The 11,500-nt window shown below is 50.2% G+C and overlaps 1 protein-coding gene across 5 annotated transcripts; it reads right to left on the bottom strand.

The window, feature by feature from the left end:
• Positions 1 to 3,130: 3,130 nt before the first annotated feature.
• LOC136382966 (butyrophilin subfamily 2 member A1-like) lies at positions 3,131 to 10,284 on the bottom strand. 5 transcript variants are annotated; one of them, XM_066352378.1, is made up of 8 exons: positions 10,089 to 10,284; positions 9,530 to 9,669; positions 8,584 to 8,931; positions 8,030 to 8,311; positions 6,636 to 6,857; positions 6,225 to 6,245; positions 6,103 to 6,129; positions 3,131 to 3,870 (listed from the first exon to the last, which is right to left on the bottom strand). In XM_066352378.1, the coding sequence occupies exons 2-8, from the start codon at positions 9,612 to 9,614 to the stop codon at positions 3,851 to 3,853; spliced, it is 1,005 nt and encodes a 334-aa protein (XP_066208475.1). In that variant the 5' UTR covers positions 9,615 to 9,669; positions 10,089 to 10,284; the 3' UTR covers positions 3,131 to 3,850. The 5 variants fall into 5 exon arrangements, with proteins under 5 accessions (XP_066208475.1, XP_066208471.1, XP_066208472.1 ...); XM_066352374.1 differs by lacking the exon at positions 3,131 to 3,870 and adding an exon at positions 3,883 to 4,674; XM_066352376.1 differs by lacking the exon at positions 3,131 to 3,870 and adding an exon at positions 4,674 to 4,812.
• Positions 10,285 to 11,500: the final 1,216 nt, after the last annotated feature.

Below are 11,500 nucleotides of genomic sequence, written 5' to 3' on the forward strand. Positions count from 1 at the left end.
CTAGTGAGGAAGATGGTGAACATACATGCCGTGGGGTCAGGTTGAGTGGAGAGCTCTCTGATTCAAATTCCTGTAAATGCTTTGGAAATGGGAAGTCCCTCGAATAAACAAAAGAGGAAGGCAGGAAACTTAAAGAAGCCAATATCTGCAGTTGGGTTGAGCAAGGGAGAAACAGGTGCAGGGAGGGAGCAGGGATGTCAAAGCACTCGAGCTCTCCCCACAATCTACTCCACTGCAGCCTCTCCCTGTGGCCAGGTGGGGCAGAGCCTTCCCAGCAGGGCTACACTCACTCTCTGAAGGACTAGCTCCAGAAAGCGTGGGAATACAGAACGTAGGAATTTTAGGGGCAAGGCATGAATTCATTTGCCTTGTTTCCTCTGGTCTTAGTTGTCACTCTGGTTTCTTATCAGATATGGTCTTCGTTTGAGCTCCCCCAAGAGCAGACCCTGAGACAGAGATGCAAGCAAGTATTTTATTTGGGTTCTAGTCCCAGAAAACACTGTAGGGATCAGTATATGAGATAGAGAAGTACCAATAACGAGTGTGATAAAACCTGGATATCTTGTGGACATCTGTGGCTCAATCTTGCTGGGGAGTCTCTGAGATATTGTGTGGAACAATTAGCTACCATCTCAGAATTGTCACTGAGGGATAAGAACGCAGAATGATTTATCCACCATCCAGCTCCTCATTGGCTGAGGATAGTTTAGGATGAGCGCTTACAAGTGAGGGCGCGTGTATGTGTGTGTGGTGTGTGTGTGTGTGTGTGTGTGTGTGAGAGAGAGAGAGAGAGAGAGAGAGAGAGAGAGAAACAGAGAAAGAGAGAGAGAGAGATGGAGTGAAGAGATTGAGAGGCAGAAAATGTTTAGCTCAGAAGGCATCTTCTTTGTTCCAAAGAAAGAAGCCTCCATGTTAGGAATTGTCAGTATCCTCAGAAGACCTCTTTTGCCTGCACACTGGTTACTACAGTCCTTCCTCCATAGCAACCAATGTCCTAATCATCACCAATACATTAGTGATCCTTCAAGTTACTTGGGGAAGGAGAAGTAGTGTAGCCAGTATTATGGTCACAATCCTAGAGACCGCCCATCCTCTAAGGAGAACTGGAGGCAGTTCACCACCGCCTCTCCTCTCTGTCCTCACCACTGTGATGCTGTCAGTGGTCTTCATTTCTGCGTCTCCTGAGGGGCAGGAGCTCAGAGTCCCAGAGAAGGGAAAAGCCACTGACCCGACCTGCATACACCTGAACTTTTTCTATTCTGCAGGGAGAGGGATTTTATAGTCTTCTTTGTAGAACAATGGGGGGGGGGGAATTCCAATTTTTCATGTCACAGACCCTCCTGACAAAAATAACTGGTGAGGAAGCAGGTGGATAAGGGCAGCTAAAGCCACAGAAGAAGGAACTAAAGGCAAAGGAGGAGGAAGTCTGGGGAGGAAAGGCTAGTGGAGGCCCATGTGACTGCTGATGGTGTCTGCTGGCTGAGTTGTGTTGTCACCTGTTTCAAAAGGATCTCACCTGTCACATGGAGGCAGACTCTTCCTCCACGCAAGGCAGTGGGTACCCTATTTTCTGCTCAAAATGTTGTGCACATTCTCAGGCAGATGCAAATTTAAAAAAAATTGCCACTAATTGCTTTCAAGAAATACTCCTGACCCTGGCCAGTTAGCTTAGTAGGTTAGAGAATGGTCCGGAAACACCAAGGTAGCAGGTTTGACCTCCAGTCAGGGCACATACGGAAAGTGACTAATCAACGCACAACTAAGTGGAACAATAAATGAATGCTTCCTCCTTCTCCATTCTCTCTCTGTTTCTGTAAAAGAAATCAATTAAAAAAGAAAGACTGAGAGAGAGAGAAAGGAAGGAAGAAAAGAAGGAAGGAAATAAGAAAAGAAGGGAGGGAGGGAGAGAGAGAGAAAGAGAGAGAGCTAAAGAAATGGCTATTCTTGGTGGGTGAGCTCCAACTCAGGTCAAATAAAGACGAGTGAGGGAAGTGAGGGCTTCCAGGGAAGCAACAGAAAACAGAAAGATGAAAATTCCCCAGAAATGGCTTTTTAAATGAGAAATTAAATGCCCGAAAAAGGAAGAAGGAAATTGTAACAAAGTACATTCTCCGTGCAGAAAATGAAACCAGGCATTATCTATTTATCTGGACTTTGTTTTTAGGTGTCTCTTGCTTTGTTTGATTCTTAAGACTCTGGTGTTGCAAGTGAAAAAGGTCCTATGAGAAATCAGTGACTGCGTGACCAGGCGGTGGCGCAGTGGATAGAGCGTCGGACTGGGATGTAAAGGACCCTGGTTTGATACCCCGAGGTCACCAGCTTGCCAGCTTGAGCGCCGGCTCATCTGGTTTGAGCAAGGCTCACCAGCTTGAGCCCAAAGGTCACTGGCTCGAGCAGAGGGTCACTCAGTCTGCTATAGCCCCCGGTCAAGGTACATATGAGAACAACTAAAGAACCATAACAAAGAATTGATGTTTCTCATTTCTCTCCCTTCCTGTCTGTCACTCTCTTGGTCTCTGCCATATATATATATATATATATATATATATATATATATATATATATATACACACACACACACACACACAGAGAGAGAGAGAGAGAGAGAGAGAGAGAGAGAGAGAGAGAGAGATAGAGATATTTATATATATCGATCAGTGACTGATGGGAACCTCACAAGATGATCTAACAACAAACCTCTAAACCCCTAAATGAAAGGGCAGGTCACAGTGGGGAGTCATTCCCCGAAGTCTATAATTCCAACCCTGTGCACTGTCCTTGTGCATCTAGGTTAACACCTTTTTATGGCTACAAGTCATCCTCTTTTTCAGACCCCTGGAAGAGCAATCACCCTCTTGCCCCTCAAGGACACAGGGTCCGGTTAACTCCCCTTTCTCCCACCTTTGCGTACTCTTTCATTCCAAACGCAGAAGAGAAGCTGCAAAACTGTCATCCTCTGAGCATTTGAGATCTCGCTCCTGGGCAATGCCATCAGTGTGGCTCAGATGAACCCTCCAGAGAATTCCCAACATGTTAACAAGTTCTTATGTTGACAGATAGGAGAATTTAGTATTCTATTAAGCCAGCCATAGATTTGAAAAAAAAGAAAATCAAACAATTCCACAAAACTGAGAGTATTTACTTGTTTTGCAAACAAGTTAATTTTCACAAAACATGTTATTTACATTAGCCTGTAATCGGTTTATAACTGCAATTTAAATAGAGATTAATAAATATGTCTTCAAAAGTTTTTCAGTCCAACATAGTAAATATTGACAGGTATAAGGAAAATGAGCAAAAGCTCATCAGGGTCCTCAATAAATTTTAAGTGTATAAAGTCATCCTGAGACCAAGGAGCTAGAAACCGATGGCCTTTCCACTGAACCTGGACCTTGTGATTAGCTTGGTCCAATGGTCACCTGCACAAACAGGACTGTAAACCTCAGGCCACTAACAGGGACTGAGATTGTTTATGGCAGGGTTGCCTGAGCCAGACCAGACCCAGAGGTGTCCTCGTCTTTCATCCTCCCAGGCCTGGGGGCTTTACTCTGTGGGCTGGAAATCTGGGGGTGGCTGGGGATGGACCTTCAGGTACTGGGACCCCTCGTGTCATGGTTGGGGGTTTCCTACTCCAACAGCTGGGGTCCCTCACAACTCCCTGGTCCCTCTTCCTTTATTTCTGACATCCAGTGGTGGCTCCTTGTCCCTTTAGATTTTGGTCTATCTTGTTGTCTTCACCTCGAGTCTATACTGTGTGGTATCAACTCAGGTCCCATGCTGACCGTGTCCCCTGATGGTGAAGCAGCCAACTCTCAGCTCTTTCTTCTTGGTTGGGAGCCATGTGGAAGCTCTAGTTTCCTGAGACTGACCCTGCCCCATGGTGACAAGCAAATGAGTTACTAACACTATAGTCTGATGAGGTGGATGGAGCTGGGGACTGAAGAGGGCGTCAAGGAGTCTCTAGATGACGTTCTCCGTTGTGACCAGAGGACAGGAGGGCCGTGTCCACAGGGGACTCTGTGCTCAGCTAGTAGAGATGGCTGGGGCTTCCCTGCTTGTCTCTGAGATCAGGAAATTGGTCCTGCTGGCTGTGCTGGGTCCCTGCCCTGTGAAGAACCAGGCCACTCTCAGGCACTGTGACACCCTGGGCCCCTGTGAATGCTGGGCAGATGAAGAGGGGGCTGTCCTCAGACCCCAGCCTGAAGAAGGGCCTCAGGGGCCCAGAGAAGAGAGAACGGGGACACGTGTAGATGTGTGATCGGTCCCTCATGTTATAGAAGGAGATATCCCCAGATTCGTAGTCCAGGAACACGGCCACCCGGCGAAGGCGTTCCTTCAGGGGAAGAATCTTCTCAGGAGAGGACAGGACCCGGTACTGGTCTCCAAACATCTCCAGGGTCCAGAAACCATTCTCCGGAACCAGCAGGGCCTCCCCTTTCCTCGCCACACTGTCTCTGCAGACCCCCACAGCCCACACCATCACGTTTTCCACCTCCACCTCCCAGTAGTGTCTCCCTGAGGAGAAGCTCTCTGCACCCAGGACACAAGGCCGGCAGTCGAATCTCTCTGGGTTGTCAGGCACGCTCTGCCCACAGAGGCCCCGCCTCACACTTCTCCTGTCCTCTGACAGGAAGAGCTCAGGATGGGCAGTGTCTGGGTCCAGGACCACGTCAGCTGCAGAGGGAGGTCAGCTTTAGGCCTGGGTCTCAGAGATGTCCTGAAAAGCAGGGGGACTTCCCCCATGGGGTGGGATCCCCATGAAGGCCCCTTGATCCCAGATCCCAGACAGCTCACAACTGAGACGTCTTGAGGCTGCACTTCTACCTGCTGAATGGCAGGAGCAGTGTCTCAGGTAGAGAATAACTGGACTCTAAGAAATGTGAAGCGTTTAGCAAATGAGCAGAAACTAATGGCTCCCATTTTTCTTTCACATTCTCAGATTTGCCCTCTTTTCTTTTCAAAGCCTATGATCTCCTGGAGCCATTTTAGTTGGAAACTTTCCAACTTGGCTTCAATCACCAAAGAGACCCTGTGCCCTCCCAGATCCCAGTAAAGCAATCAAGGCCAACTTCCCCTACACTGACGCTCGGCACTAACAAGTCCCTTTGTTGGTCCTCTGCATTTTCCACCAGCGTAACCAAGTGACATCTGACTTAAATGACTAACAAGGGAACTCTTCAGAGAGTCAAAAATGAGGTCTGTGTCTTCAGAATCCAACCCACGACCTGAGAGGTGCGTCTGGCAAAAAGTGGGGAACGATGTCCATCCAGCTTTGCCTTAACACCTGGGTCTGAAGTGACCTCTCTGGTACAGCAAGTGCTCCCGACCCTGACATGGTGAAGACATTCCCTACTCGCTGTCACTATTACTGAGCCAACCTCCATTTCCATTGTTACAATGATCTTCTCCTTCCCCACGCTAATATGCTCAACGGTGACAATTCTGAAGTTCACCTAAAGAGGAAAGGTCTACGCAGCACGTGACCTAGTCAAGCCTGGGTGGTCTGGTGCCTGTGACCAGGAGGTGATGAATCACACAATGAAAGTGCCTCTCAGGGGAGGCAAATGGACACTGTGGCTCCTGTTTGCTCAGTCCCTGCCCCTCACAGGCTGTACACAGCATCAGTGCTCTCCTGGGGCAGGAAGGCATTTCTGGTTCTATGTGTCCACCCCTGAGACTGGCTTGGGCAGGTCACTGCCTCTCCCACCCATGGCTTCTCACTGTCCAGTTTGTACCTTCTGCCAGGGAGTGAGTAGCTAAGTCAGTATTGTCTCCTTTCACGTTAACCCAGATCTAAAGAGAACCAACTATTGAAACACAACCTTCGGGGAGGTTCACTCTGTATGTTGACCTCTGGTAGTCCTGGATGAGATTATGCTAAAAATGGGAGGGTGGGAAGGAAGCGAAATGTTGACCAAGAGCCACAGGAATTTCCTGCAGGAAGTGCTGGGGTCCTGTGTCAGGTGGGATGCTGCTAGTGAACTGACCCCAGCCCCCCACCCCCAGGTCACTGTGTCCCCTTGCTCCACTCAGCTCATGTGTCCTGTTGGCTGGCTAGTGGGGAGGAAGGAGGAGGAGTGAGGGAAGGTCAGAGGTGCTCACCAGCATGTAAGAGTCCTCTTCTCCATCCTGCAAGGGGACAGGCGAGAGAGTGAGCTTCACGAGATAACAGTGACCAACAGAATACACAGTGCACGGAGTAGTTCAAGAAATGCTAAACTTACGCAATTCTTCTTGAAGTTGTTCTGAAATAGAAATAGAAAAAATGAGTGTCCTCAATAGAAGAACTAGGAACTTGAGTCTGTATTAAACAAAGCCCTAGTCCTTTGTGTGAAGTCACCATTCCCTCCATCATGTCTAGAGAATAGTCCAGATACCAGAAATGATACAGGACCAGGTGAGTGGATATCATCAGTACTGATTTAAGTTTTTTTTGTTGTTGTTGTTTTTTTGCTTTTCAACACTGTACTGCTCTCTGTAGCCCGATGAGTGCATTCAAAATTTGAGGTGGGTGAAGCCAGTGACTGGCATGGGGGCACCAAGCTCTGGCTCTATCTCTTCCATCCTCTGTGTTCCAGATTCCACATGCCTGAGTGGTGTTCTTTAGATGCCAGCAAACTACCCTTTACTCTTACCTTTCATTAAACGTTCTTTCTCTTTTTCCACACGTTCTTTCTCCAGTGCGTTATGTGCAATTTCTTTCTCTCTGTTTTCTAAATCTTTTCCTACCAACAACATTTCTTTGTCCTTGTGGAGTTTTCTGATGAGACAGATGCCCCTGACGATGACGAGGAGGAGGGCAGGCAGGGTGACAGCCAGGGCCACCATCCAGGGAGACGTGCTGGGGAAGAAGGATTCTGGAAGCAGGAACAGAAAACTTCCAGTTAGTTTTATTTTTGTCGTTTGACAGGGCCCAGGACACAGACGAGCATAAGCACCTGGAGTCACCGTGGGAAAGACTGGGTGAACAAGAGCCAACTGCAGCCACCATCCTGGGGCGGCCACCTGCACTACTGCCTGATAACTGCCACGCCCTCCTCCCGCCTTCTGCCACATCTGGTGCTGTCCTTCCTCAGCACAGCTGCTTTGGGGCTATCTTGTTATTTTTTCCCCTGCAATGTTTCCTATCTCACTAAGACTAAAGGCCAAAGTCTACCCATGCCCTACACTGCCCCATGTGGTCTGGACACATTCCAGAACTGAATTCATTTCCTTCTACTCTCATACACTCAATCCATTCCATCCACACAGACCTCGTGGGGTTCCTTGAAACTGCCTGACAAGCTCCTGCCTTAGGCCCCTTGCATGTGCTATTTCTGCTGCCTGGCTAGCTCATTCCTCACTTGCCTAATTGCCAGTTTTTGTTGAAGCCTTTCCTTACTATCATGTTTATAATTACAAGGCCCCAAGCCCCTCCCCCTCCCTACATACTCCCCCGGTTAATTCTCTACAGAACTTAACACTATCTGATAGAACAGATTAAGCAACTGTTTTAATGCTTACTCTTTGCTGCTGTAGAATATGAACCCCATGAGGGTAAGGATATTCATGCATTTTGTTCTCTGATGATACTTGGTTTCTAGAACAGTGCCTTGAACATATGGGATCCTTGCTCATTATTTGTTGAATGAATTTAGGAATGTAGACTTTCTGCAGATGTCTCCTTGGAATATCCCACTGGGGAGGAGGGCGTCAATATAACACAGCATCAGGGGTAGACAGCTCTGTGCCCATTCCACCCTGCAGGCTTTATGATTGTTCAAATGTGTAAAACTTGATGCAGGATCAGAACCACAACAAGGGAAATGCTAGCAGGTTTATCCTCAGAGAAGACGGTCTTATTCTTACGATTGGAGACTGTCTGCTGTCCCCTTGTGGGAGGGGAGACGCCTCAGCTCGCTGTAGCTTGTGCTCTTCAGGCCCAGGACCCTCCCACGCCCACCCCTGTCCCCAATCCTCCCTCAAGCTCCCATCTGTCTGCTGAGGTTCCTGCCTGCAGGACGGGGTCCTCAGAGGTCAGGGAACTAACCTGGAATGAAGATCACAGAATTCTTCTCCTGGGCGAGGAGGGTGTTGTTGACGGAACAGGCTATGTTCCTCACAGAGCTGTCCCTGATGACCACGGCCATGGTGACCCTGAAGAGTCCGCCTGTCTCCTGGGTGTAAGCCTCCTCCAGGGCGGGCTTGACCTCACCATAAGGGTCCCTCCACACTGCGTGGGGCTCTGGGAACCACCCTACAGATGAGCACTCCAGCCGGACACCCCCATCCTGGTGGCCCTTCATTTCAATGAGGGGCTTGGAGCCCAGGCCTGGGGACAAACAAAAATGTCTAAAATGTTTAATTCTACAGCATGTTATTGGTGAAGGCCCTTAGAGAATTCTATATAGTAGCGTGATAATAATCTGTAGGGATTGAACATTCTCCGCTACTCAAGGTCCCCGCTGAGCTTAGTGAGCTTCTAAAGACTCGATATCCACTGGTCAGTGGACACTCATCCTTTGGTCTTCCAGCAGGAAGAAGCTGCCCTCTGGGTTACAGAGTATTTTAGGAAAAAGCCACCAAACAAGTGAAACAATGTACCTGCCACCATTAGGTGCACGACAGCCTCCTCGTAGGACCTGCCTTGTTGGAAATAACAGCGGTAGCTGCCGTTGTCGTGGGCGGTGATATTGTGAATGACCAGGGCCACCCTCCCCTTGTTAATGTCTTCGCTCACGAAGGTTGTCCGCCCGCGGTACTGCTCCATCTGCTCCTCCGTCCTCTCGCGCCCGCCCTTGTACACCAGCACGGCCGGCGAGAACTGAGACCGGAACCACCGCACCTCCATGTCCAGGGCACTTCTCTCAGGTGACAGGTGGCAGCTTAACACGGTGCTTTCTCCCACCAAGACCCACGTGGGGTCAGCTGGCCCCACGACAGTAAACTGGGCTGTTCAACAAAGGGGCAGAATCAGTTGAGGTACCTACCAGCCTTCCAATATAGAAGGCAGGAAAGCAGGTGGCTATTCCAGGGGAGGACCGAGGGGCGTCCTGGGCTGAGGATTCTGGGGCCCACAGCTGTGCTGGCTGGAGCATGAGATGTCTACTAAGTGTCTGCTGAGGCTGCCAGAGCTCGGTGAACAGAACAGAGAGGAGTCCACCCTTAGCCCCCCACACACCCTGTGCAGACAGAGGCTTTCTCCTGCTGACCAGGGCATCGCAGGCCTGGAGCACAGCAGGAGCTGGAGCTGTCCAACCTGGTAGCCACTAGCCAGTCCCAAATAAAACTTGCTGTCAGTGTAAGATACTCATAAAGCATATGAAAATTTGGACTAAAAAAACTGTTAAATGTGTCCATGGAACAGTTGACATTAATTACAAGTTTGAATGATAACAATGTGTGTATTTTGAAGCTATTTGCCTTTTATTGGGCTGTGTTGGTATAAACTCAGTGAACACGTGCAGAATGAAGGATGGGTGAACACAACCGCAGCGAGAAGTGTGGGCTTCCCTTTCTGCGTCGATAGGAGCCGATGGCAGCGCCCTACCTGAGACCAGTGCGGACAAGCCCAGGAGGGCGAAGAACTGCCGGGGGTCAGGCGGGGAGACGTGCAGGGAAGCAGCCGGCTCCATAGCACGGAGGACGGTCACCCAGGGGAGGCCGGACCACAGGCCTGGGGGCGCAGAACTGGAGAAATCACCAGGGAGACTGGCACCACCGTCCTGATCTAGGTAACGACCCTGTAACCCGTGTTGGTGACATCAGAGCCCCCACTTGTGTCCTGGGCATCCCCCTTCCTCCTCTTCAGGTCCAGCGACTCCGCACAGACGCGCTCATGAACATTCCAGGAGTAAGTGAGCGTTCCCCAGTCGCCCTGCTCGGGTCGGGTCACTTCTGGGGACAGAGCTCAGTTTCTGCGGTCGTCACCCGACATCCTTCCACAACCTCCTCCTCCAGGCAGCACCTGAGCGACCCCAGGGAGGCCAGGCGTGGAGTCCCCCCCGGAAGCCCCTCTCCGGGGACCCGCCCTTCCCACGTGATCCGCCCCTCCCCCCCCCCCCCCCCCCCCCGCCCCACACGGAGCGCAGCGGCCCCCGCGGCCCCACCTGCCAGATTGCACTTCCGCGTCTTCTCTCCGCTGACGCTCAAACGATGACTTTCCGGTTGTCCTTCTCTCTGAGCCGCCCGTGGGCACAGCCACAGCCGGAGGAGAGAACGTCCCGACAGAGGAGAAGAAACCTACTCCTGTCCTCCCATCACAGGCTGTGTGCGGCGGGGACCGGGACCCGGTGTTCCTTGTGACCAGAATCCCAAGATTTCCAGGGACCGTTCGGAGTCCGGGATTGGCCGGCGGCGGGCCCACCAGCCAATGGCATCGCCGAGTCTACTCCTCACCAGTTGCTAGGTAGAATACACAGACAGCATTAAAACAGGCACTTCTGCAGCAGCCTTTTGAGATTATCTGGAATTTTTAGTTTCTCTTTCTATTTTCAGAGGCAATGTACGGGTTTTGTTTTTGTTTTTGTTTTTTGCTTGTTCCTCCCTCCCCACAGTCTTACAATTCCCTGCGTGTTATGGGTCGCTGTTGTGTGTGTGTGTGCGTGTGTGTGTGTGTGTGAGTCTGTGTTTGTGGCGGGTTTACGCAGTGAGTGGCAGTCATGAGGTGCACATAAGCACACTCTCTCTAAAGCCTAATAATCGCTTTCAAGTTGCTGGACTTGTGGGGATGGAGGAGACACGGGGGACAAGGACCAGCTGGGGTGTAGAGACCAGAGACAGACAGCAGTTACCGCAGCTGTTATGGAGACCTTGTCTCTCAGAAACTATGGAGTCAGAAATGTGTGGTTACTGAGTCAGAGGAGAAAGGTATTTCTTTCCCGCAAGAGGTGGCACTCCAGTGCCCGCAGGATGATGGCAGGGAACAAAGGCTTCCTCTTCTTCTGGTAGATGGTCTCTTTGGATCCAGTACCCCTCCACTCGTAGATCCCAAATGGGACATGGCATACATTTCTTCTAGAATAATCTTCCCAAAGCACATTTCTTAATATTTCCAGCATGGGCTTAAATGCTTTCCTTGCAGGCCTCTCATTCCGTTCTGACTCAATTCGACACTGCAGTTGGCACACTAACAGTGTCCCCACCAGCAATTACTCCAGGACTGGGACTCTGTCCCCACGCCATTCCCTTCACCTGAATTGTTCCCTCACACCTGCTCCTGCAAGAACACCTCCAGATGTTCCCAGCCTGCAGAGCTCTCAGCTTCCCCTGACAGCCAGCAAGGAGTGCCAACCTGGGTCCCACCACTGCAGGAAACTCGTTTCTGCCAATAATCAGAATGAGCAAGAAGCAGACTCCTTCCTAGATCCTGCAGAAAGGAACCCAGCCTGCAGACGCCTTGGTTTTAGCCCAACTAGAGCTACGTGGGACTTCTGACCCACAAAATGTGAGGTAGTACATTTGTGCCGTATTAGGTCCTGAAGTTTGTGGTTATTGACCATAGAAGCAATAGAAAGCTAAT

Source organism: Saccopteryx leptura, chromosome 11 (genome assembly GCF_036850995.1).
Source record: "Saccopteryx leptura isolate mSacLep1 chromosome 11, mSacLep1_pri_phased_curated, whole genome shotgun sequence".
NCBI lineage: Eukaryota > Metazoa > Chordata > Mammalia > Chiroptera > Emballonuridae > Saccopteryx > Saccopteryx leptura.

Bases quoted from the DNA above. Each gene is read 5' to 3' on its own strand.
- LOC136382966 (XM_066352374.1), bottom strand. From the start codon at position 9,614: ATGGAGCCGGCTGCTTCCCTGCACGTCTCCCCGCCTGACCCCCGGCAG. The intron at 8,932-9,529 runs GTAGGGCGCTGC...TTTGTTGAACAG, and splicing joins CTTGTCCGCACTGGTCTCAG to CCCAGTTTACTGTCGTGGGG. The intron at 4,675-6,102 runs GTGAGCACCTCT...CTCCCTCTGCAG, and splicing joins AAGAGGACTCTTACATGCTG to CTGACGTGGTCCTGGACCCA.